Source organism: Oxyura jamaicensis, chromosome 10 (assembly GCF_011077185.1).
Source record: "Oxyura jamaicensis isolate SHBP4307 breed ruddy duck chromosome 10, BPBGC_Ojam_1.0, whole genome shotgun sequence".
In the NCBI taxonomy this organism is placed as follows: Eukaryota; Metazoa; Chordata; class Aves; order Anseriformes; family Anatidae; genus Oxyura; species Oxyura jamaicensis.
In genome coordinates this window covers 3261499-3287534 of record NC_048902.1, presented here as the reverse complement: position 1 = coordinate 3287534, position 26036 = coordinate 3261499, and the positions used below count along the sequence as shown (strand labels likewise).

General features: G+C 35.6%; 1 protein-coding gene across 2 annotated transcripts in view; it reads left to right on the top strand.

Annotated features, from left to right (window-relative positions):
- The window catches only part of NEDD4 (NEDD4 E3 ubiquitin protein ligase), a 48890-nt gene extending 25300 nt beyond the window's left edge, over nt 1-23590 (top strand). For both annotated transcript variants that reach the window (XM_035335755.1, XM_035335754.1), the window contains 23 exons: nt 2375-2436; nt 3210-3312; nt 4185-4354; nt 4893-5010; nt 5144-5311; nt 7109-7174; nt 7779-7898; nt 8318-8524; nt 9671-9748; nt 10004-10058; nt 10149-10207; nt 10994-11059; nt 12832-13061; nt 13665-13786; nt 13884-13954; nt 15539-15634; nt 16720-16793; nt 16932-16992; nt 17534-17593; nt 17703-17810; nt 18435-18531; nt 21657-21729; nt 21807-23590. In XM_035335755.1, the coding sequence (XP_035191646.1) occupies nt 2375-2436; nt 3210-3312; nt 4185-4354; nt 4893-5010; nt 5144-5311; nt 7109-7174; nt 7779-7898; nt 8318-8524; nt 9671-9748; nt 10004-10058; nt 10149-10207; nt 10994-11059; nt 12832-13061; nt 13665-13786; nt 13884-13954; nt 15539-15634; nt 16720-16793; nt 16932-16992; nt 17534-17593; nt 17703-17810; nt 18435-18531; nt 21657-21729; nt 21807-21909 (2367 nt within the window). In that variant the 3' untranslated portion in view covers nt 21910-23590. The remainder of the gene's footprint in view (nt 1-2374; nt 2437-3209; nt 3313-4184; nt 4355-4892; nt 5011-5143; nt 5312-7108; nt 7175-7778; nt 7899-8317; nt 8525-9670; nt 9749-10003; nt 10059-10148; nt 10208-10993; nt 11060-12831; nt 13062-13664; nt 13787-13883; nt 13955-15538; nt 15635-16719; nt 16794-16931; nt 16993-17533; nt 17594-17702; nt 17811-18434; nt 18532-21656; nt 21730-21806) is intronic.
- The last annotated feature ends 2446 nt before the right edge of the window (nt 23591-26036 follow it).

Here is a 26036-nt window from a genome sequence, read left to right as displayed (position 1 = left end):
TCAAAGCCATAAGAGATTGTAATTAGTACGACATTTCTTAAAATATTTTGTTTAAAGTATTTTTGTTGCTTAGAACGCTAAGCAAAATTACTTCTAATATTCATTATTCCCATAAACAAATACACAAGAGGGTAAGTGGGAAATAGAGCTTGTTACAGTTTTTTTAGTTTTCTTTTTGCATTCCTTTTGCAAAGCACATTGTTCACTTGCAAGGAACATCACCAAGAACTCTGAAATAAGTAAGACTTTTCATTTTCTTTTGAGGTTTCAAAACATTAGAGAGTACTAGCAGTTTTATCAACAGCTGTTGTAAAGACAGGATAACAACTGAGGCAGAAGAAAAAAAAAAAAAAACTTTCCAAGAGCAATTTTCTGCTTTCATTCTGGTAAGAGCCATGTTAGGAGTGGTAAAAGATCTGTCCTGCTACCTGGTGTAACTGGGGTGGGAGATCACACGAACTCCTTTCCCTCAGGACAGGTAGTTTGGAGATACTGATGGTAATGCCCCTCTGCATAAGACTGTCCCTTCCCACTAAGAAGCTGGACAACAGTATCCCAGAATTTTGGGGATATCAGTGCATTATCACTTTCTTTTAAAGCAAAACCTAATTTACAGAGTCTCACTTAAATATTTTCATGTTTGTTTTCTTATCTTCCTTAAAAATCAACTTCTCCCTGTCTACTCTTTGCTTCCATCTTCCTGGTTCTTAATTAATTGGATTTGCTATCTAAATCTAATGTACTTTATTGGCCCAAGCATAGGGTGATTTTATTTTACTTGAAACAGTCTTTCATTTACATAATAACCAAATATATCTTGGATAAATGCAATTATCAGATAAATGCAATTATCAGATAAAACCAGTCTGTTATAAACTTCATGGCATCTGGTTTTGATTCCCGTTTTATTTTCCTTGATACTATGCAAATGCAACTGTTCATAACTAAAACGAGCTGGTAGTCAGGGACGTGTTAAAAGGATAACTCATTTCTGTGGTAAGACAGTGAAGAGGTATTAATTTAATCTTTCCAAAACCAAACTCTATTAATCCAAGACTAATCTAGTATTGAATCCAAGGCAACTCTCCTTTTTGACAAGTCACAGAAGTAATTACAAAACTTAGATTAAGACGACAGTGTTTTTTCTTTTTTCTCATCTGATGTAGTTCCACAGTATTTTAGTGTGTTCTCTTCAGCAGGGGGAAGAAAGGACAGCTTAGTTCCATTTTAATTTCAGATAAGCATTTATCTTAGTATTAAAAAGAGTTTACACTGAAAAAGTCTGTAATACAAGGTGGCATTCTTCTGAGGTTCAATGTAATAGTTATTCAGTAAAATTTAATAAGGTTAAATTTCCATTTCATAACATCTTTCATGACAAAGACACGGGCCTTTTCCAAATAAAATTCTAAAACCTCTAATTTAATAATGGCTAACCTTAGGTTCTGGAATATCTTTCCAATCAAATATTGACACACATTAGACATTCTTTGAAAATACCATTATGAAATTAGTTCAGCCTTCAAGAATTCCTTCATCTAACATTTTTCGTTAAGTCCTATAAATATAGCAAGTGCAGTTTTTTCCTCTTATTATGCAGTACTTTTTGAGATGGTTAAAATGTATTAACAAGAGCCTAGAGTTATACCCCAGAATTCACAAACAGCTGAAATAGAAAAATCCGTTTTGATTCAAGAAAAGAGATTTCCAAATGTTCCTCAATACACAGTATTGTAAAACAAAATCAAATGTTTTTGTAAGAATTTTAGAACAGCAGCTGGATTATAAATATTTATGTTAACCAGAAAAATAAATATCTTTTTTGCTAATGGTCATTCATGTATATTTCTCTACTTTGACCTGGGACATAAATTTTGAAAATTGTCTATTTACCAATGTGCTTCTTTCTGTTGAGCAACTTCACTTTAATGAATTAGAGCAGAGATGTTCTCAGAGTGGATTCTTCCGTGATTTTTTTTTTCTTCCAAATCCTGAAGCTTTTCATATCTGTTTTGTATGAACGTACTTGAAAATACTGAGGTAGGAAAAAAATTAATGGTGGATCTTTTAAATATGGAAGCTGAGAAAGTATTTACTGATTTCAGGCTAAACAGTTCTTTTTTCTTGTGCTTTAGAAACTAAAAAATTCTAAATGCTTCAGTGGCTAGAAACATTGGAAGGTAATTTTTCCTTGAACTGGGGAATTATCTTTATTCCAAAGACTAAAGCTGATGATTGCCAGAGCTTTAACTGAACCAATAATTTAAATTTAAAAGCTTACACAGCCTTTAAGGAAGTCATTAAAATCTTCTGATCATTTTCCTAAGCAAGTGTTTGATACAGATTTTTCTTGAAAAAAATTCTCTTATTCCAGACAGAAAACCCAAGTATGGAGAGACCATATACATTTAGGGATTTTGTTCTTCATCCAAGAAGGTTAGTAAATACCACCTCGAAATTCTTACTTTCACATGTAAACGATGCTGTTGTATAAGTTCTTGTATGTACATAAATATTGTCTAGGTTTTCGTGCTTTCATTAATGAAATTTAAAAATCAATGGAGCAAGATAGTTGCGATTCAACTAAAAAGCATTTGTTTAGATCCTCTTTCAGCTTGAAATTATTTCCTGCTTTCCTTTAAAAAATGTCTCTCTTTGCCTGTTTCACATACAGTTTCATGTGACCTTAATTAAATAACAAAGCTTAAATTGAAAAGCTTCTCATATTTAAGAAGTCCTGTGATTTGAAAACAAGGCATTTTTAAATGATATGTTTCAATGTTAAGTGTTGCACATTTCATATTTTTTTAAAATATATATATTCTTAACCTTAAATCTGAGGAATTCATAGCAATCTTTGTTAGAAAAAAAAATATATAAAATGCTTGTCAACATTTTTCAGATACTGTTTTCCAATTCGGAAATAAGATCAGAAGATACGGGAATCTGTAGATCTTTGTCAGCCACGTTGTTAGCAGAAATAGTAATTCTGAAGTATTCTGCATTTTTTGATTTTAGATTGGGTGTATTTTGAAGCCTTGAAAATTCGGTACCATTACAGAACTTTATTCAGAAAAACTATAAAAAGTAAACTTTGTGCTGAGAAACTTCAGAATAATCCTCCAGCTGTGTTTTCTTTAGCTATTTTATTCCTAGGTAACAACTTCACACGTGCACAGTAAGAATAGTTGTTTTTTTCCCTCCTGCAGCCATAAGTCAAGAGTTAAAGGCCACCTTAGATTAAAAATGACTTACTTACCTAAAAGCAATGGATCTGAAGAAGAAGGCACAGAACAGGCCGAAGAATTGGAGGTGGGAAAGATGTATTTATTGCTGAGAAACCTAGCAAACGGTTGGTCTTCAGACAGTAAGAGTAGTTACCATAAAAATGAATGTTAGAAATCACTAAGCTGTACATAGTATTTTTATAAACAAACCAGTTAAATCCTATTGCTTGTATCTTGCTCTAAGTCTGCATAAAATAGGTTTTCTGACTGCAGCTTTTCTAAATAAAGGAGTGGTTTGTCAGTGTATCTAAAAAGGAAAACACATTATACACTCCTGATTTTGTTCTGATACTGGGTTGCCATATTTCTGTGTAACTTATTTCTTATTTTAGAATTAGTGGCAGTATCCATGCCCGGTATTTTTACTGCTGTTTAACATTATTTAAGTGTAGCCAGCCAGACACTGACATCTTGTTTGTTTTAGAATTCCACCTTTCTCCAATTTATAGGCATACTTCTGATCTTAACTGTTTTACTTTGGAATCTGTAGTAAGCACATCCAGTTTAGATCAGTGGATCTCTTTTCAAGACCTTTAAATTACTCTAATTAGCATAATCACTTCTGCTGTTACAAAATGTTATGCTCATCTGACCAGTATGTTGCAGTGTATGTATGAAACTATTTAAAAACAAAATACTATTCCATGAATCCTGTTTATTTTCCTGAACTGGAATAAGCAACTCTTAATGCTAATGTGTTTAAGGAATTTGATTATTAAGAATATGACTTCTGCATGCATCACCTGTTCTCTCCTTTCTTGAGAAATATACACAAAAAAACTAAGAGCCTAAGATATAGTAGGACTTCACCTTAAAAAGGTGGTGACCTAATAAATTGGAATACGTTTTTCAACTTTGTCAACATTAATTAAAAGTTGTTTATATTGTATCTCTTAGCCTGGGTGGATTATATTGGACCAACCGGATGCTGCTAACCAGCCACAACAGCAGCAGCAGGAATCTCCTCCACTGCCTTCAGGCTGGGAAGAAAGGCAAGACATCCTCGGCAGGACCTATTATGTCAATCATGAATTCAGGAGAACACAGTGGAAAAGACCAACTGCTCAGTAAGTCTTTTGTCCTGAAAATTCAAGCCTTCCATTAATTTTCAGTCTACACTGAAAGCAAGGGGAACTGGAAAATATATAACTTGAAAATCAGTAGAGCCCGTTTGACATTGTGATCTTCAAGCCAATGTGCAATGGTCATTGACTAGCAGTCAGTTTAACTGCACAGCACCCTTCCTGCTCTCTGGAAGTTGATATTCAAATTGAAACTGGTCACAATTGTAAGAAATAATTATAGTAATGAAAGGAACTTCTTTTTTTTCCTCCAGATTTTGTCCCTTAGCATGTGAATTACAAAAACAATACCTGAGATGCTATCTGGCTCTTCAGTTTTACTTACACTTCTTATCAACATGAATACTTTTCTTTAAACAGATTACATTAATCTGTATAGCTTGTGACTGCTTCTCTTTTTTTCTTCCAAAATGACTATAATGTATGTTTTTGTTGTCGGAAGGTGAAATGACTATGTATGCTGATACATACATATACATATATATATACATATATATATATATATATAATTTTTTTTCAACAGGGACAACGTAGCTGTTGCAGATATCGGTAACATGCAGCTGGAAGCCCAGCATGTATTCACTCATCGTCGACAGATATCAGAGGATACTGAAAATCTAGACAACAGAGATTCCCCTGAGGTAAAAACAAATATTTCTAAATGTTTCTGAAATGCAGGTAGGTTTTTAACTTCAGTCTAAAACTTGTTTTAAATATCGGTAACTTACAACTACTCCTAAAAATGTTTTTTTTTCCCCTGTTTTCTATTTAAAGAGCTGGGAAATTATAACTGAAGATGAGGCAACAATGTATAGCAATGAGAACCCTCAAATACCTCTCCCACAGAATAATTGTGATATACAGACTCATCTTGCAGAAGAGTTGAATACCAGACTTACTACCTCTGGAAGTTCGGCTACTGGCCAGTCAACAGCCTACGTGGTAAATTATTTTCTTGTTGTTCATATGGAAATAATTTAGAATATTTTACACAATGTGTTACTACTGCTAGAAGTAGATGCATGAATACTTTGTATTAATCAATATATGCTTAATTTTATCACAGGTGTTGAGAAATTAAGAGTAATTTTACTATAGAAGCCCATTTAAGCAACCATTTTATTGTTTACCACTTTACTTATAGGGCACAGGAATTTTTGCCTAAAACTAAAACAGACTTGTCAGCTATTCTTCAGCTTCTAAATCTACCTCTTATTCTAGTATTATGCTGGGTTGATTACTGCTGAAAAGCATAGATAAAGAAAGCTGTCTATGATTATTTTGATATCTAGGGGAATAGTTCTGTACTGTTCACTTTTTCCCCTAGGACAAGTTTAAAAATAACTGATTTTTTTATTGTGAATATTGGGATAAGGTTTTATGACTGGGCTGAGTAAACCTGATGACTACATAGCAGTGAGAAGGGGACCTCACTCTTACAGTTCTACAACCTTTGCTCCAACTGTGAAACCTATCTGACCTCCCAGTGAGTCCATTCAGGTGGCTAAACCAGCAGAAAACACTTACTTTTTCTCTCTAACTCTGTTTTTTGCTGTTTTAGCAAGCTGGAACAGCACCCTAGGTTGTCTAAGAAATGCTATACCAGCAAAGGCAAAGTAGCAGGAGGATACGGCAAGGAGTGAGACTTGTCTTTTTGGTGGCAGTAAGCAATTAAATAAGCTCAGCTGTCTTGTGAAACTTGAACCTCACAAACGGCCTTGTAAACTGATATATATAAATACATGACTTAAGAAAACCACTGTCCATTGAGGAAAGCCTACAGAGGTGACCCAGACCATCTAATATGTAGATCTTGCTATTTAAATGAAATCATCAGTTTTTGTGATGCTCAGACTGCCATTCAAAGTATGAATTGAAGGTATTTTTTTGTGAGATTGTGCAAAGGCATATCCAGTGTTTCTGGAAATAGCAAAATGAGAGCAAAAAGACTTGATGTATTCAGAATCCTATGGAAAATGTTACTTCAGCTCGCTTCGTGGGTAGCTTAAGCAAAGGAGGAAGCAGATGTTCAAGTTATTTGCAACAGCCAATTAGAAGTGACGGTATTGCATCCCCTCACCTCCACAACCTTCCCTACACCCCAGAAAAGAAATTTAAAAACATACTTTCTCTTTGAAATATCCTAAAAGGCTACATTGATAGGGAATAAGCCTTTAAATAATTTTGGAACTTCTAGAGCAAGATGAAGTACAGTTGCTTAATTGTAGCAGATGAGATCTAAAAAATACCTCTAGGCAAAAAAGCATATGCCTATGCAAGCTATAGGAATTGCATCACCTTTCTTGGAAAGTGGGTATCTCAGACTCTCATATCTTACTATTGATTTAATCTGCTCTCTGTAAAGTTGTGTTGGCTCTGATGTATCTAGGCTTTAGTCTACCAAAAGATAATGCACTAAGTTGTATATTGGAAATTCAATTGTAATAAAACTGGTTGCAAGTAACTAATGTTTTACATGCCAAAATGGCTATTGTTTTCAGAAGTTTCACAAACCTTTTTTAAAAATTTTCTTTGAAGTTACAATAGACACTTAATATTTCTAGTAATGTTATATTAATTTACAAAATATTATATTAAATAGGTGTTTCAAAATGAATAAGACACTTTGTTCAAGATGAAAACTGTAATTTTTAAGTGTGATATTCCTTGTTGACTGTTTGCTGTTCTCCTTAAAGTTATAATAACACTTAGTATGTCATTCCTCTCCCCTACTTCAAGAACCATTCTGGCAGAAGAGGTAGTCTGCAAACATACAGAGTTGAAGAGCAACCTGCACATCCAGTGGTATGTCATTGTCCAAAAAACACAGGCTTGTGTAGCACAGAAGTTGGAGGATGTAAAACTTTTTTTTAGCTATGTATAATGTCCTTCTTGTAGCTGTCCTGAACAAATAGCAATTATGAGAGTCTAACAAGATCTTAGTTCATTGGTAAAGCTTCCTTCTTCCAGCTTCATGTGTTCACTTTAACATTAATTTAATGCATGAATTGAGCTTGCAGAAGGAAGTCATCTGCCGGTGACATTTTCTTTTTAAAATTGCTTGCTTTATAATAAAAGCTGTACCATCATCCTTATACTATGTTTTCATGGTGACACTGCAAACTTGAAATGAGTTCATAGCGAGAAGTACAGGGCTGGATCAGCCATGCCTAAACCATTAATCCTTTTAGATGAGGAGCTTGAATTAAAAATAAATGAGTAAAATGATTCGGTCACTTCATAGTTCAGTAAGTATTTAAGTACTTCTGTTCCATTTTATCCAATTGATAGTAAATCATGAGCCTACTGTTGTTTTTTCTGTTGTTGTTAATTAAGCAGAGGAAAGCCTTTTCATAGTTAGTTTCATAGTTTTTGTAACTGTTGTTCTTGTGTTATCATTAATATTTAGTTACTGCCTACTTCGTCTGGATTACCGCCAGGCTGGGAAGAAAGACAAGATGAAAAAGGGAGGTCATACTATATAGATCACAATTGTAGAACTACTACTTGGATAAAACCAGTTGTACAGGTACTTTCTGTATTCTAATTATTGATGTTTTCACTCATGTAACCTTTTAATCACCTCACATAATAAAAGTAAAGTTTAGAGATCTCTTTGAAATGAAATATTTGAAAGGCATAAAATGATAAAGTACCACACAAAATACCTGAGGGAATGCAGCTAGAGCTAGGAACAGTAATACTTACAGCAAGTCCCTCTACAATTAATGTACCAGGAAAGCCTTCTGGAGTGTGATAGCTGTTGGAGAAGCCTGAAAAACTTTGTCTTTGGGAGCATAGTCTGTGATTGTTAGTTAATGTTGTTGATAAACAGATCTGGCATTTGCTTTATGCAACTGCTTTCATGAGTCAAGAAATATTGGTACCTTAACAGAAGAAATACGTTGCCCTTAAACGGCTTATGTTTTTTTTGTCTTTTGTCCATAGGTTGCTGTGGAAGCAGGTCAGTTGTCAACTGCACAAAGTACTTCTATAGCAAGACAACCACAAGCAACATCAAGTGATTTACCACAACAGTCTTCTAATCAGCAGCCTGAAATGGAGCAAGGTTTTCTCCCTAAAGGCTGGGAAGTTCGACATGCACCCAATGGGAGACCATTCTTTATTGACCACAATACCAAAACTACAACATGGGTAATGGAAAACTATTTTCATGGACTGAAATTCTAGTTCCTTTCAATTCAAAGTTTTGCTGCTTTCAGCAAGATTATATGGATTTCTTCAGTGTCAAGATTTCATTGCTGGCATCTTTCCTTTTTTTTTTTTTTAAAAAAAAAAAAAAGGAAAGAAAAAAGACTACAAATGTGAGTGTGATTTGTCAGCAAAGATGGTGTGATGCTGACATTTCACATTCAGGCAAAATAGCTGTGTTGTCTCTGTTAAGGAGCGTATGTGACAGAAATGCAAAGTCATTTAAAATACTTTTCACGAGTACAACATCATGAATTTTACAGACTGTATTATCACTTGAAAGTTTAGCTTGGAAGGAGGAAAACATGTATGGGAATGAGTTTTGCAGATGTAATGCATCTCCTAAATGACGTTTCCGTCATAGCTGTAGAACTGTGATAGCTTATATGCACTGTTCATAGAAATCAGATCTGTAAACTTACCTTCCAGCAAGAAATCCATTACCTTGAGCCTGTCACACGCAGTATAGCACACAATGCAAACTTCTGTGGATTCTTGAAGCAGGTCAGGTGCAGCTGCAGTATGGATGAGGGTGTTGTACAGCTATGGCTCCACGGAGTGGCGCTGCACACCGCTACTCAGTGCTATTAGATTGTCTTAGGCATTTGAAAAGTAGGTCAGTATTACTGTTGGATGAAAGGGAAATATAAAGAAATACATGAAATTGATTCAAAGTGAATGTTATTTTTTTCAGGATTATGGAAAGACATCAGTTAATACAAAAATTTTTCCTCCCACCCCCCACAACACAAACCACAAAATGAAAAACAAACAAACCATAGAAGTATAAGATGTCCCAGAAACCCTTTGGAAAGATTAATTTTCTCAATTACACAAAAACTGAGTTGAGTGAGGGAATTTTTAATATTTCAAAAAGTGAGAGAATTTGAATAAATTTGAGTAAAAGATTATGATTGTAAAGTACTAGAAGGCTGAGAATCCGCAAGGAATCACCTAGCTGTAGAATATGCAACAGTTATCTTGGTACTAGGCATTTTCTCTACATGAATGCTAACAAGGAGAAAAACAAAATTAAAACAACACAAACCTCAAAACAATTTTAACATGCTTGTTATTTTGCTTTCAAAGGAAGATCCAAGACTGAAAATTCCTGCTCATCTGAGGAGGAAAACTTCCCTAGATCCAGTAGATCTAGGGCCATTACCAGTAAGTAAACCATTTTACTTGTTTTGTAGATATAACAATTTAGTTTAAATTAGCACTATCAAAACTTGTACATGAAAAAAATGCAGCCTGCTTTTTTCATACAAAAACAACAACAACAAAAACACTAAATTTTGAATTCCAGTGTTGAGAATAGATGTGTGGGATGGGGGGGAATCCACACAACTGCAGATCACCTTGGTTTCTATGCAAACGGTATGGTTAGAAATTTGTATAAAAAGTGTCTCCTTTTTATAGCCAGGTTGGGAAGAGAGAACTCACACAGACGGAAGAGTATTCTTCATAAACCACAGTATGTACAATGTACTGTTCTCCTACCACTCATAATTTTATTTGCTAATGTTATCTAAATTAGCATAAAAAATTATGAAATGCCTTGCAGATACAAAGAAAACACAATGGGAGGATCCTCGACTGCAGAATGTGGCAATAACTGGACCAGTAAGTTCTGTTTATGTAGCTTTAATCATACTCTTGAAAACTGTGTAATAGAATCCAAACAAACTCTCATCATTTATCAGGTACCATGGTCTAGAAGGCACAACTTCCATGGTATTTGAACAAGGCATTTTTATTTCTTGAGAGATTATTCACAGGCTTTCTGTGGAAGTGGTCTTTAAATGCCAGAAATAAAAATCATTTCAGCAAGAAAATGGCTTTTAAAGGAATGAAACTAATTTCCAACTGAAAAATAATTATCTAGCCTTGATTCTTAATCTGAAGTTCAAAATTACCAGGACTAATTGCAAAGATGGTACACATTATAATTATAGATGGGTTTTAGTGTTCAACTGATATCTGTGTTTATTAATAGCCCACATATGTAAACAACCTTCTCTGTCCATGGAAAATAGAGGTGTTTGTAGCCATGATACAGCAAGGAAAGATTATGCGTTATATACGTCACCAGACATTTCGGCATTTTGATCTGGGCAAGTCAATGATTTTAATCAGTTACATCAGTTATAGTGAAGTATAGAATAAATTCTATGGAACTGATAGAACAAATGTTTTGAACAAAGCAGCACTTTTCATTTCAGATGTTTTGAGCTGTCCATAGATTGATAAATTGAAAATACCCTTCATACTTAGTAAAAATATGTATTCTTGTTTTCTCATAACTTAAACATTTTTTGTTTTACAAATATAGACTGGTTTCTTACATTAATTGTTAGAGTATCTAAAGCAGTTTTACAGTTTTTTTCTTCACTTTTTTTTTTTTCAAAGGCTGTGCCTTACTCCAGAGACTATAAGCGGAAATATGAGTTCTTCAGAAAGAAATTGAAGAAACAGGTTAGTAATCAGCAGCAGTCTAGCAGAAGGTTAAGAAATGTGTGCCCCTAAACATAGGAAAGCTTAGGTTCCAGTAAAAATAAATGGAATTTCTTTAACCTGCTTAGAGAATGTTAGAAGGACTTTCTGATTACAAATGCACTTACGAAGCAACAACTTGATTACAATTAGTGTTTAATCTAATGGTGAGGTTTTTGACTATGGAGACATGAGTCTGAAAGCAATCTAACTGAAAAGCAGAAATTTTAAAAAGATTAAAACATTAGCATAGAAGTAGCCTGTCAGCAGAAAAATTGGGAAATCTTTGATACAGCATATAATAGTTTTTGGAAGTCAAAATATGGAAATAGAAATTCTCTAAATGGATTTTAAACTGTCCAGATAGAAATGTGATCAGGCTAGATGACTAATAAATTGTTAGAGCCTTAAAATCTTAAATTTATAAATCTTGTTTGCACGTTTTTCTTAAACTGGCAGTGACAAGTATGTTTATAACACTTAGCATCTGGATATCCAGATAACAGTACATCTCTGCACAATTGCCATTGAATTCAGTATCCTTGGGTGTTATTTTATTTTATATATATTCTTATATTTATATAACATTATAGATATTATATTTATAATTTTATATTTATGTAAAATAATAGCCATTGAGTTTAGACCTGTATTTCACCTCTTCACTACCAAATTTGTCTCTAGCCTTTCTGAAACACATGCATTTTGAGCTGACCTGTAGATTGTAATTACATACACATCTATTGTGTTGTGTTCATAGTTAAAACAAGTTTGCCATCTATTCAAACGGTATTACCCTAATCTGAGAAGTGATAGACAGCTTGTGCCTACAATATAATCGTAGCAATTTAAGAAATACATGTGTAGATTGTAAACCCTACGTTACCAGTGCCTTTTAAGCATTCAAAACTATCTAAATGGTAATTAAAGTAATAGGTTGATTTAAATTGAGATTGACTTACTGAATACTATTTTAATGAGTTACATTTAGGTTTAGAAATGATTTTTACTATTCTTTGAAGTTCTTTTCTGAAACGTTGATTTGCAATTCAAGATGTTTGTACTCTTTTGCTTTCTGACATGATGAGACAGACCTGTGTATTTCAGCCACTTTGTAAATTTCATATATAGTATTGTACATTATTTTGCAGTTTAGAAAATGTCAAATAGTGCACTCTAATCACCCCAACTTAATTATTTTTTATTTGCATCTTGGACCAAGCTAGTTTTGCATATAAATAAGCATTAGATTTAAAGGCAGCATTCTATTTTTTCCCCCTCATTTGGGCATTTCTGCATTCAAAAATCCATTCTTTCCATGCAGCATATGACTAGTTCTTTGAAATCTGAAATATATTGAGTTTCATTGCATCATTGTAATCTGGCAAAATGGGTTGAAACTTTGTTCCATTTTTATGAATTACTGAATTTTGCCTAAGGTAATTGTTGAAGTAAACTGGCTGAAAACAAGTGAAACCAAGAATATATTCTGTTCTCATGTAATGATTTAATACTTCAGCGAAGTTTTATCCCAGGTTTATAGCGGACTTTCTCTGAAAGCTCAGCAGCAAGTTATGAGCTCCTTGGATATTTCTTTGTTTAAACTTTTTCATATATGAAAGTAAATAAAAACCTTGTAGCTTGTTCCTGTGACTTCAAATTCTAAGTAGGTTGATTTTGCTTTAAATATTGTAGGAATACTTCTTTGTCCCATCGTTCTGATTTCTTATTTATTTTTGTTTCTTATTTTTTAGAGTGATATTCCAAACAGATTTGAAATGAAAATTCATCGCACAACAATCCTTGAGGATTCTTATAGAAGAATTATAGCTGTAAAGAGAGCAGATTTCCTTAAAGCGAGACTCTGGATTGAGTTTGATGGTGAAAAAGGTTTAGACTATGGAGGAGTGGCCAGGGAATGGTTCTTCCTTCTCTCTAAGGAAATGTTTAATCCTTATTATGGATTATTTGAATATTCAGCTACGTAAGTAATGCAGGTCCAGAAGACTTAAGTTAAGGAGACAGATTCTATTTCTCCTATGTACTTTGAGAATTGAATTACTTTTTCTCTCCTTTCTTCTCCCTCCTAAACCATGTGAGGGTTTAGTTGATAAAAACTGAAATGTTCTGTAACTAGTTCTTAGCTTGTCAGAAGAATATTGTGGAAACAATACCAGTATTTTTTTCAGTGGTAAGCCATGTCATCTTTACATAGACAAAGGTACACCTGCAACCATCTACATCTACAGTACAAAGAGCCAATATTTAAATATAATGCTGAGAATATTATTCTGACTCCTTTAAAGTTAAGCACTTCTCTTTGGTATATCTCTAACTTTCAGAGGTAGTTTGTGGTGTTTAAAAACTGTTAATTCTGCTAAGCTAATAGAATTTTCCATTGAGTATTAGTTAATTATTAGGTTAGTGATTACCTAATCCAAATACTTTTTTTTTTTCCTTTAACTTCATGAAAAGTTATATCTGATTTAATTAATGATTTCTTTCAGATCTTCTAATGTGGAACCATTCTAATAGTACAAAAATTTGTGTTTTTGTTTCTCTTTCCTGCCACTTCCCTCAACTTCAGCGATAACTATACTCTGCAGATCAACCCAAACTCTGGACTCTGCAATGAAGATCATCTCTCATATTTCAAGTTTATAGGTCGAGTAGCTGGAATGGCTGTTTACCATGGCAAACTTCTGGATGGTTAGTATTTATTTTATATAATATGATGTTTAGATTAATATTGTGCACATCTTGTGTTTTGTTACCTACTGTTCAATTTATTTGTTCTTCTTTAAAGCCTTTTTTATTCGTCCTTTTTACAAGATGATGCTACAAAAACCAATAACACTTCATGATATGGAGTCTGTGGTATGTAATTTACCTTATCTCATATGTTATGTTACATGTTAGGTTTTCATGTTAAGTTTTTCCTATATATCTTTAATGACATTGTGAAGGTTGCAAGTGCACAATTCAAGGAAATTTTAGGATACAGCCTTAATAAAACTAAGTTGCATAGGAATTAAAACTTCCAATGGAAAACAGACAGACCTAAACTCTGTTCTAAGTCAGTTAAGCTGTATTGAAAACTTGATGCTAAACTTTTTGATGTTTCTAAACATATTCTTGACAGTAAGATTCTTAGAATTTAATATAAATACTAACATCTCTGGGATTCCCGTGCCACCATGTTTTTTAAATTAGTTTGTGTATTTTGATTATTAAACAGAAACATATTACTTAAACTTCCAGAGGTTGAAAATATTTATTAGTAATTCAGTATGCTATTTTCAGAGGAAAACAGCCTCTTGCTAAATTTTGTTTGTTTCCTTGATAATGGTTCTTACCTAGAGCAGCTGTGGCAGAGTGATTTACTATTCAATCTCTTTAATCTGTTACTCAAATTTGAGCAGTTGCTATCTGGTAAAGGAAACAAGAAGTATTTATTTGTTCCATTCTTTGTTCCTGATGCTTACAATAACTGTGCTTTTAAGAAGCGCAAGTTGTTGTGTTTTAATAACTAACCAGCTAAGTATGTTTCTCAACAATTCCTGAGGTTGAGACATTAATGATTAAATATAATCATTGTCAAACTGACAGCACTCCTCTCATCCTTAAATTTGAGCAGCCTTTTTCAGAATTGCTAGCTTGTGCATCCAGTTTAAATACTGATGGAATTTTGTTTTATTTGGCTGTTTTTCTTTGAGCTGTACTGCAGCAGGAATGTCTACATCAGAGCTGTAGAAGACATAAGCTCAAAATATGCGTAAAATAAATACCCAGGTACCAGCTAGGCATGACATCGGTTTGTAAACCTCATAGGCCTCTTCAAAGGCTGATGCTGGAACACCATTCATACTAGTGCCACCTCCTGGCACCAAAGTAGTTAGACTGGCACAGGTCTAAAACTAAACACCAAACACTGAAAGGTTTCCCATCATTGTCCTGTACATCTGTGCTTCTTTAAACAAGCTTTTCCTAATGCAAAAGCCCAGACCCCATGTAGTACTGTATCTGGAAAGGGAATGTTACGTTCTAGTTTGTCATGTCCCCATGAGAATATTGACGATAGTGAATGAAAGAAACAGGAGAAAATCTGATCTATAGTTTATGCTTGGAAAATATTTGTCATATATAAAATGCAATTAAATATGTTATTTCACATTTTTTTCCCCAAATATTAAGCTATACGCTATTCTGTTGAGGATTCATTGCTAGAAGCTTTCCGATATATCTGCTTTTCAAGGTCCTTGGAACAATTCTCCCTTTAGTAGAGAAGATTTGTTGCTGGCTTTGACAGTTAAATATAATGAAATCACTATTGCACTTGGTCTGCAAAAGATCAGAAGCTTTTTAATCCAGTTGGTATCAGTTTAAGAAACACTGATTTTTGCTGTGTCTACTTCAAATAAATCTGTATTCATTCATTAAACTTGTAATTTTCTCTTTTAGGATAGTGAATATTACAATTCTCTGAGATGGATTCTTGAAAATGATCCAGCAGAGCTGGACCTTAGATTTATAGTTGATGAAGAACTTTTTGGACAGGTTAGTATGCTTATGTTATGCAGAATAGACAAATGACAAAAAACATTTGACCTGTGAAATTAGCTGATTTTATCTTTATGGTATTAAGAACACCTTAAAAAAAATCCATCACTGGGTCTTGTTGGTTTGTTTACTCAGCTTCTTCCTTTTCGCTGGCACGTGCTCATTCAGTGCTTTGTTAGTCTGGCAGTGACGTGACTTGGAAAAAAGCACAGCCTTAAAAACAATAGCTTGTGCTTTTTTCTTAATACTTGTGTTGAAATGTAGCTAGCTGTTGCTGTGAATGCAACTAAGACTAAAATATCCATATACACATTACTTAATCTAGGGATAGATTGTTCTTACGTGATTTGCTGAAAGGATGTGCCCTTCTGGAAATGACTGGAGTTGTATATTTCCCTGAAATAATAATAGTGTGGGTGCGGTTTTTTGTTTGTTTGTTTTAAGCTGTACAAGATAACTATGGAATAAACCAGTTAGTGTTATATAGAATGTTGTCTGAGATGCAGGTCACATAGAAATACCATAGGTATTTCCAACTTAGAGGTGCCAGTAAGATTTAAGTAGGATAATAAGCCTTTGCGGTCTTGTGTAACTAAAGAACATCCCAAATAGGAGTATGAAAAAGCACATTTGTAATAAATTGGAAAATCAGGTATTTGTCTACTGAGGTTCTGGTGGCATGAATCATTAAGTAACTGATATGCATATAGATTCACTTATTTACTGGGGTCATTGCTGGAACTGTTCTGTAAGTGTTTTTACTGGAAGTCTGGAAAAAAGGCCTGGTTATTGGATGTGCAGTTAGTGACGCCAGCACTACTGAAAACCTGTGTACAAATTTAAGAGCAGCTCCAATCTTATTGGAGCAGGTCAAAGAAAATCATCATTGCCACACTGTACTCTGGTATCCCTGAATAATACATTAGGGAAAAAAATCCATTTATTCAAGCGACCTGTGAAACTGGTTCTGTTTCTAATATATATCAAATTCTGTATTCAAAGGTACCTAAATTACCTAATATTAATGCATGAACTGTTACGTATGTGTCTCATATAAGGCTAATTCTCTGTACCACATTTAGACCCATCAACATGAACTGAAAAGTGGTGGATCAGAGATAGTTGTCACCAACAAGAACAAGAGAGACTATATTCAGTAAGTAGTGGTCACTGTGCAGTATATCTTGCTGGATAGTCCCTCTGATAATTGGGGTTATGTGTTGGCTATAGTAACAAAATGCAGTTGTTTTGTGTATAAATTGTTTTTATTTAAAATGTTCAATTTTTTTTACAGTCTTGTAATACAGTGGAGATTTGTGAGCAGAGTACAAAAACAAATGGCAGCCTTTAAAGAGGTAAAATTTTAAATACAAAAGGCATTTTTAGAATTTGTTGCATATAATCTTAAGAAAAATTTTTTAGAATGTGACATCCTAAATACCCGTAGGTAGTTTTGTTATAGGGCACTCTTTGAATTTTCTCAGTCTTGGGTAATTTTGGTAAATGTTTACTGAGATGTTTAATTCATATGGAAAGGTTGGCTTATTTTCCAATCCTGGCTGACAGCCTTAACAGTAGTGCAAATTATTTAATGAATTCTGAAAAATAAAAAAGAGATCAGACTAATAGGATTAAATTAAACTAGTTGGCTTATCCATATTTGTGTAAGTAATATTACATATATGACTTTCAAAGTTCCACGTTCACCATTGAGTGGAGCACGGTAAAGAAATGTGAAATATGTCAGAATTAAGGGTACTATAATCACACAGGGGACTGCTGGTGTCCGAAGATCTGTATTTCATGTTTAGCTTAAACTCTATTTACTAAAACTAAAATATAATTCTTCGTAAATGACAATGCTTAAATATTGTCAACTTCCCTCACCTTTTTTAGGGCTTTTTTGAACTAATACCTCAGGATCTGATTAAAATTTTTGATGAAAATGAGCTGGAGGTAAGTATATCATGGAAGGGAAAACAAAATACGCTGGAAGTTAATGTTACTGACTTACACTTTCCTTGGTTTGATTGTTGTTGTTTTTTTTTCCTATTTATTTATGTAGTTGTTAATGTGTGGACTGGGAGATGTGGATGTGGCTGATTGGAAACTACATACAAAATACAAAAATGGCTACAATGTAAACCATCAAGTAATACAATGGTTCTGGAAGGTATCATGAAATTCTTTTTTTTTTTTTTTTTAATTTAATTTTATTTTATTTTAACAAGAAAACCTGTTCAAAAGCTGCTGCTTTTCAACTTTCAACTATGTTAGGTTATCATGTGATTCACCAGTAGTTAGGTAAATATTTGTACACTAAAACTCCTGAGAAAGTTGGTAAGAAAACCATACATGAGATGCATGGTAAGAATATAATACGCTACTGATAAATTACTTGAAAAAAAAAATCTGGGGTTGAATATTTCTGTGTAGTTCTCTGTGGCATTGCTGTACTAAGGAGGCATTAAAGTCTTCTGTTTGATAAAACACAGGAATTTGGCTGCTAGTTCATAACATCAAGAAACTTAAAAAAATATATATATATATAGAGAGAGAGAGGCTGAATCTTCAAGGGAAGTATTTTACAGCTTGCAAAATGAGCAACCATATTCTTATTAGTGCCATTAAAAAATGTTGACTTGAATGGCTTTTAGCAATAGGCAAAGAAGTAAACAAGATATGTCATTAAATACATATATTCTCATATACATGTAAAATAAAGAAAAAATCTTCCATGTAAAATCATAATTTAAACCTCAACTAGATCTTTAATTGTAATTATTATCATACATAGGCAGTCTTAATGATGGATTCTGAAAAGAGAATAAGATTACTGCAATTTGTTACTGGCACATCTCGTGTACCTATGAATGGGTTTGCTGAGCTGTATGGTGAGTACTTATGACTGTGTTCACAATTAATTAACAAAACATGATACTGAAGTTTTCACGATATTTGACATCAAACATTTTTTTCAATTTCTGCTTTGAAATGAATGTATTCTGACAGGTATAAGAAGAAAAGTTAGCAAAGACTCACTTAGATCACACACACATTTCCCATGTTCTAGAAATACTTCATTTTAATTCTCTTTTTCAGAAAGAGTTATTAAATGTATAGGACTTTTCCAATTGATCTAGATTTTGAAGCTCTAAAGAGCTGCAAAAACCCCTGTTTAACACCTTAGTCAGTTCGAAGAAGATTCTGTTGCATAAAGTGTGAAGACATGCTGGCACCAGCAGTTAACTGCAGATTCTTGAGTTCCCTGACTGCTTTTATCTGCCCACAAGCTGCACTTAGATACAGTTGTTTGTAAGGATATACTGTGAATTGGACTACTGAAGTGACATGAGTTAAAGCCAGAAGAGAAGTGGTGAACCTACCATGCTGAGGGTGGAACAAGCAGATGGCTGTGGGGAGTAGACTTTAATAGCAAAGCTAGAAAGCCCACTGTGGTAAGACTGTGGGCAAGCAGATAGAACAGCCCACAAAGGGTGGGGATGTTTCTGCTTCTGGGAAATCTGTTTTCAGCTGCCATCAGCTACTGTTTTCTGCTAGACTACTTTTTTAAGGCTAAAATGCTAATGCAAATGAGTGAATATTGAATAAACATTTCCTTCTTTGTAAACAAGACAGTGATTTGTTTATGAAACAGCAGAATTATGAACAAATACCAGCCGTTATTTCACCTTCCTCATTTCACCCCGCAATCGTTTTCATCTTAAATACTTGGTTTACCTTTTTTTCCATTCCATCAGTGAATGACTTGTGAGTTCCGATGGGAAGGACAGTGCCTGCAGTGGACTTCAGCCATGTGGCTGCTGTTGCACCTGTTCCATGGTACTGCTGGAGCTGCAGTACGTACCATTCACAATGGAACTTTATCAAAATTCTGCTGCCTCTGGGATATTTTTTATTCATCTAAAGATACTGCCAGAGATAGAATTAAGGAATTATATATGGAAAGAAACTGTTGAAGCTCTTAGCTCCCTGCTGCCCAGGGACTGGGATATCCTTAGGCAGTCTTCTGGCATTTCTCTAGTTCTGTTCACTCCTGATGAAAAATTCAATGAGCCGTTATCTTGCACAGTGCTTTTTGTTTCTTTTACAGTTATTTCTGCTTTACTGTGGTCAGCATGCCATTCTCACTAAACCCCAGTACTGAGCACAATCACATTTCCAGTACCTGCTTGCATGTGAAGAACTGTAGGTGGTTCTTCTGCGCCCCGCGTTGGTACGTGGCTTTTGGCTGCTGCCCCTTTGGTGCCTGCTCCTGGTCTGGGCTGCGTTTCGTGGGGCTCGCTTCCTAGCGGCACGTCTCCCTCTGGTGGTCAAGCGAGGGAGTTCTGCTCCTAAAAACGGAGGGCTAATCGCCCGAAATTTGAGAACTAGGGAACAGAACAGATGGGGCTTTCTTGTTTGTATTTATTGTCCTTGCCCCCGTTCGACCTTGTCAGCCTTTAGTTTATTAGTTGGACAGGTAAAATACAGGCTTACTCCCACGTAGCTGTTAAAAGGGAGTTTCATCTTCGTCTTGCATAGCAGAATGCATCACCAGGTATAGGGCTGCTTCTCTGCTTCATCCTTCTTCTGGGCATGCTTTCTAGTTGCCTTTGCTAACCAGCCCTTTGTGCTGAACAACCATGGAGCTGGAAATATTCCCACAACTACTCGTCTATCCGTCCCACTCGATATTTTAGGATGAAGTGCTCAGCGTCTGCTCTCATCTGTCAAATTCTTTCACTAAACTTGTACGTAGTGTAGTTCCTGTGCACTGGTTGCTATTTCCTGCCTTTTTGTGTATGCTAATAGTAGTGGGAGGATTTTCTCCTCTTGTTTTATTTTCACTTTGGCGATGTATTGTCTGTTGTTTATTTTCTTTTTAATATGTGTTGGCTAATATCTTCCAAATCTACTTCTGCAACCTTATGTGCAGTGATCTCATTTGTTAATGGTGTACTGTGCATATTTGTTATTAGCATTATCATTTCATTTTATTATGAATATGTATACACTTCTTTTTTTGTTTCTCCATAAAACCACAAATGAAATCTTTTTGAACTGCCAATTGCAACTTGTATAGTCAAAAAAAACATTTTGGAGAAGCCATGAAAAAAGGGACGGTGACTCTCTGAATTCTAAAAGCAAAATAATTTTGTAGGTGTTGTGTAGAGTACCTTTAGCCGTATACATCAGCCGTCATTACTACTCATCTGAAACATATCTCACATGTTCCATTTTAGAGGCAGAGGGCTACTCCTTGGGAGCTTCCTATTTGTATTGGTGGTCTCCTCGTCGAATAGCACCCAACATCAGAGATCACCTCCTGTTCTCTGACAAAACAGTGATTTTGTATTACATGGTCTTTTTTGAGAGACACAAATGCTCTCAACATCTTCAGGAAGCGGTTACAAAATGCCCTTTGTATCCACTTGGAGCTAGTTGATAGATTCAAGAAACTTTGAGTTATGACATGCTGTAAGACACAGGTGTAGTTGGAGCTGCAGCTGCTAGCCACAGGTTCTCTCAGGTGCTTATCTACGTCTCTGGAGTTACATGTATGGTCACTACATTTCAAAAAGTTTTCGGTTACTTGGCTCTGTTGTTGCCTAGGTAAAGGTAGATACTGAACAATGTCTGCCAGGTTTTAAAGCTTGGCACTTTGTGATAAACGTCTAAATTTTTACATGAAAAAAATATTTATAAAAATTTATTTATAGAACTCACTTCTGTATAAAATTTTCAATGCTAGATACTATGCATATGCTTTTAGCTCTTAGACTTTGAAGTTAAAGGTGTAAAAGTCTCTTGAAGTAAAGATGTAGCAAGAAATAATTAAAAGTATCAGTAAATTGGGATTGATGACCATTGTATGCGCTGTATTTGATTCATACAGGTAGCTCCTGTACTAAAGTCAGAATTGGGTGACAAAAAAACAATATATTTCATGATTTGAATTTCTAATAACGAAAAGAATCTTATAATCAGGTGAGAATTGAAGTACTCTTCCCTGCAGGTTCAAATGGACCACAGTTGTTTACAGTTGAACAGTGGGGTACCCCGGAAAAACTGCCAAGAGCTCATACCTGGTGAGTATTTAATTTAGGTAAACTATGTCCTTAAGTTAGTGATAAAAACTTAAAAAGAGTTTTCTTCTGTTTTTCAGCTTTAATCGCTTGGATTTGCCTCCTTATGACTCCTTTGAAGATTTATGGGATAAACTTCTCCTAGCGATTGAAAATACTCAGGGTTTTGATGGGGTTGATTAAGCCGCAGACAAAAATTGTATCGGTCCAGTGCTGCAACTTCATTTTAAGGGTTTACAAACAGATTTGAATTTTCCAGGGACTACCGTTGTATTTAGCCACATGGATATTAAATCTTCGTAATATCACTTGTAAAATAAGTATTAAAAAATTCACTAACTTTTGAAAATGGATATTGCCATTTCCACAGTTTGGTGTACTTTGCTGATAACTACAATATATACATTGGATGGGCCAGTACCAAGTAAGTCAAAAACTAAAATGTTTTTAAGCAGTTGCCTCTTACGGTATTTGACAGACTGCCCTGCAGTAAACTACTGAAGTAAAACTGTGAAGAAATCTTTGCAGAGGTTGTAAATTTGAATTGCTGCTTTAAGAGAAACAACTGAAATTATTAATCAATTAAAAATACACACACACTTGGTGTAATGCAATACCATCATCTGTGCTGCTTCAGGCTGTTTGCTACAGATCTGTCCAAAGCACCTTATAATTCAGCATATTAGCTAAAACATTGTAAAGCATTTATTTGCATCATCGGCCATCAGTTTGCAGAACGTTGACTTGCTTACACATTTTTTAAGAAAATTTGTTTCTATCTTGCTTTTGTTAAAACTGTAACAAAATCAGGACTTTTTATAAGACACAAGCAGCATGAGTCTGATTTGTAATGAGAAATTTTATCCTTTTTTTGTCTGAATTTGTATACTGTCATTGGTTTATTGAGTGTTCATCACTTTTTCTGGATAAATTTGTAGTTCAATGATGGATAATGTTTTCAATTCAGCCTTTTTGCAACAAATTAATCTTAAAGCAAAATTTTTACGAGTATCAGAGTATTAGTTACTGGTAGTTAGAGGCCTTTATTATCCATTCTTGCAGTATTGCACTACATAACAATAAAGAACATGTTTACAGGGTTTTCTGGGCCAAGTTCAGCAGTCTGATATGTGCAAACTTCTCGGAACTGTACGGCGGTTTTGCACATGTAACCAGGGGCAGAATTTGGTTCTGTAATATGTTTACAGGTTATGCTAGTTTCTATAGCTGCATTTTTATATTTTTTCTCCACTGTTAGTCTAGAAACCAAACTTGTTAATACAATATAACCAAAGTCATAACCAACAATGTGCAATTTATTGTAGATCAATTTGTCATATAAATATTAGTTTGATTTCTTTTGTAAATGTGGACTTTTTTTTGTATTAATTTTAACTTTTTTTGAGCAAGTGCTGGTTAAAACGAATTGCCAACTTGGTTCTAAAAAACTTCTATACCTGTCTTGCTCTAATTTGAACATTTTGTTACCAATACGATCTGAGGATATGACAGTACCTAGCTTTGGCCAGCAAATTTCTGTTTAGTCACAGTCTTTACAAATATGCAAGAAGGACGTGTAGCACATCTCTATAAAAATATGTAAATTATGTAACAAACATAATGGGTCTTACGGGATATTTAAAATCCCACTTTGTTTTATTCTTTGACTAGGTTGTTAGAGCTGAGAATACTACATGTAAATAGCAGTAACTTATACAGATTTCCCAAATCTATATGCAGTTTTGTAAAAACATGAATGATATATCAGTAAATCTGTATAGATTTGAATGTAGCAGTATTTGTTGCATACTTTAAAGTGTAAAATAAGGATCCTGAGAGCAGTAAATAAAAGTTTATTCTAATACGTTGTGGCTTGGTTATTTGAAATGCAAATCACCAGTCTTGAACTAATAGGAACTTTTTTTTTTTTTTTTTTAGTACTGATAAGTACATTATGGGCAGTAGTTCCACCATAATACAGTACTGCATTTATGGAGCTGTTGAGGTGCAGAAACTGTGTTTCCTTGTATTCTGCTCCCAGATGTGCAATCTTTGAAAAATTATAGAAATATTTTTATAAAAACTGTAGCTAACTGCAAGCCTTCATTGTATTGTCAGCCTAGAAACGCTACACAGCAGAGAGGCAAAGGTGGATTCCCACAGATATTCCAGCTGATTGTCAGGCCCTGTTCCCCTGCTGTGGGAACACCTTTCTCAGCTGGTCACAAACACACAGCTGACAGACATCAGTGGTGAGTGCAGCAGGGCAAAGAAAAGGGCCCAAAACTCTGGTCCTAAACAGCATGGACTGCCCAGGAGTGGTGGGGATGTGCCACAGGGCATGGTCTCCAATGCCAGCTGTGGAAAGCACCCTGGTGTGCCAGAGCAAGGGAGCTCCTGGGGAAGGATGCTGCTGCCATGGAGCCTTGGTGCCTCTTCTGGGAGCTGAGGACTCGCTGGCCTTACCCACAGGAGCTGTGCTGTGGGCAAGGTACTGAGCTGCCCAACGAAAGAGCTACAGGAGAAGTAAGCAGGCTTTACAGCATCAGGGAGGGTGAACAGCAGGAGCATCACCAGGGTCTTCACAAAAACCTTGCGGAGGCAGATGATCAAACCATGCAGTGATAGTAAGAAGGGGCAGGTGGAAGTCATAGGTAGGCAGGTGCTGGATGGAGATTCTCAAGATGGGCAAAGCTGGAAGCTTGTGACTTTTGGCAGCGGAAGAAAGGTTTTTTCTCCACCCTAAGGAATGAATTTTCAGAATTGTTTTGGTGCTGTTACAGACTAAGAAACGAACAAGTTATGCTAGGGGAGGGTTTGTAGCCATCTGGGCCTGAACCAAGTGTTCGCACTGTTAAGTAGTGGGTGACAGAAGGTGAAGAGTCCCCTGCTGCAGGCTTTAAAGTAGGTTTGTTGAGGGTTGGTAATAACAGCTTGTTAAGGGTGAGAACAGGATCGATGGTGCTAAGTACTGGGGAGGGGTGGTGGGACACAGCCCTTCAGGAGAATGCCACAGGCTGAAGGCAGCCCAACTCTGGTGCCTGAACACAAGTGCAGGTAGCAGAGACCAGGGGGAATGCAGGCACAAGATAAAAACAAGGAGCGATATGACAGTTGGTATGGCTGCAGGTGCCTGGATGCATGGAGATCTTCAGAAAGGACAAGAGGCTGCTGCTAGAGAGCCTTGTGTTCTGGATCAGAAAAGACACCGCTATGGGTAATAATATCCTGGTGAAGAGTTAGTCCAGGTCACCCAATTGTCATAAGGAAGTGGGTACGGTTGTCTTGAAGCATCTCATGGAGTCCCAAGATTGCAAACCGTGGCTTTTACAGGAGGCGAAGTTCTCTGCCAGAAGGCCAGCACATGGGGATGCAAGGAGTCTGGGAGGTTTCTGGAGGGGGGGCAGAAACAAACAGGTGCTGGATTGACCAACGAGGGCAATGCTGTGCTGGATCTGCTGCATGTCCCCTTGTATTTTGACACATGCTTGTTCCCTGAAACACGCACTCAGATTTTTGGAGGATAACTCTAAAGATACTACTGTGAACACTTATGAAATTTTGTCCCCAAAAGCGGTTCCAGGTATGGGTCTGTGTCCCAGCTGCATTCCAGCAGAGCGTTACAGATTACACCTGAACCGCTTCCTTGTGCGTTCACCACCTTTGTTAACAGTCCCATTACTTGTAACACCCAGCAGGCAGAAAAAAATTCCCAGGTTGGTTTGAGCTAAATGTACCGATCCATTGATAAAAGTATACAGTGTTGATATTTACCAAGAGATTTTGTGTGGATTTGATGAAGAAGCATACGTTTGTAAAGGTCTCTTAATGGAAGACTCGAGCAACGCCAAGGGTAGAGCAGAGGATGGACCAGGAAGCAAGGGATAGGATGGCTGTAAAAGGAAGGGTTTCTCTTACTCGATTTTAAACAGAGCCCTGAAAATTAATAGGTGGTTTTGATACTTTTTTCTGGGCTTCACCACGGCTGAAAGCTGTAAGCAGCAGTGTTCACTGTCATTGATAGTGGCTTCTGCAAATAATTACTGATTCAAACTGCTTTTAATAGAATCTGAAAAGCATGGCTAAGAATCTGGCCTGCACTTGACCTTTTCCTTTTAGAATGATGCTGATGCCTTCCTCAGCAGTCGTTATCTCGTCTGTTTGACTTCGGTTTTTAGCAGCACGAAGAGCCCGAGGGCTGGCCGCCGTGCTCCAGCTCCCGCTTCCACGAGGCCGAAATGGAGGCCGGGCCGCGCCGCCTGCCGCAGGCCGCAAGATGGCGCCTGCTGCCTGGCCTGAGGTACCGCCGA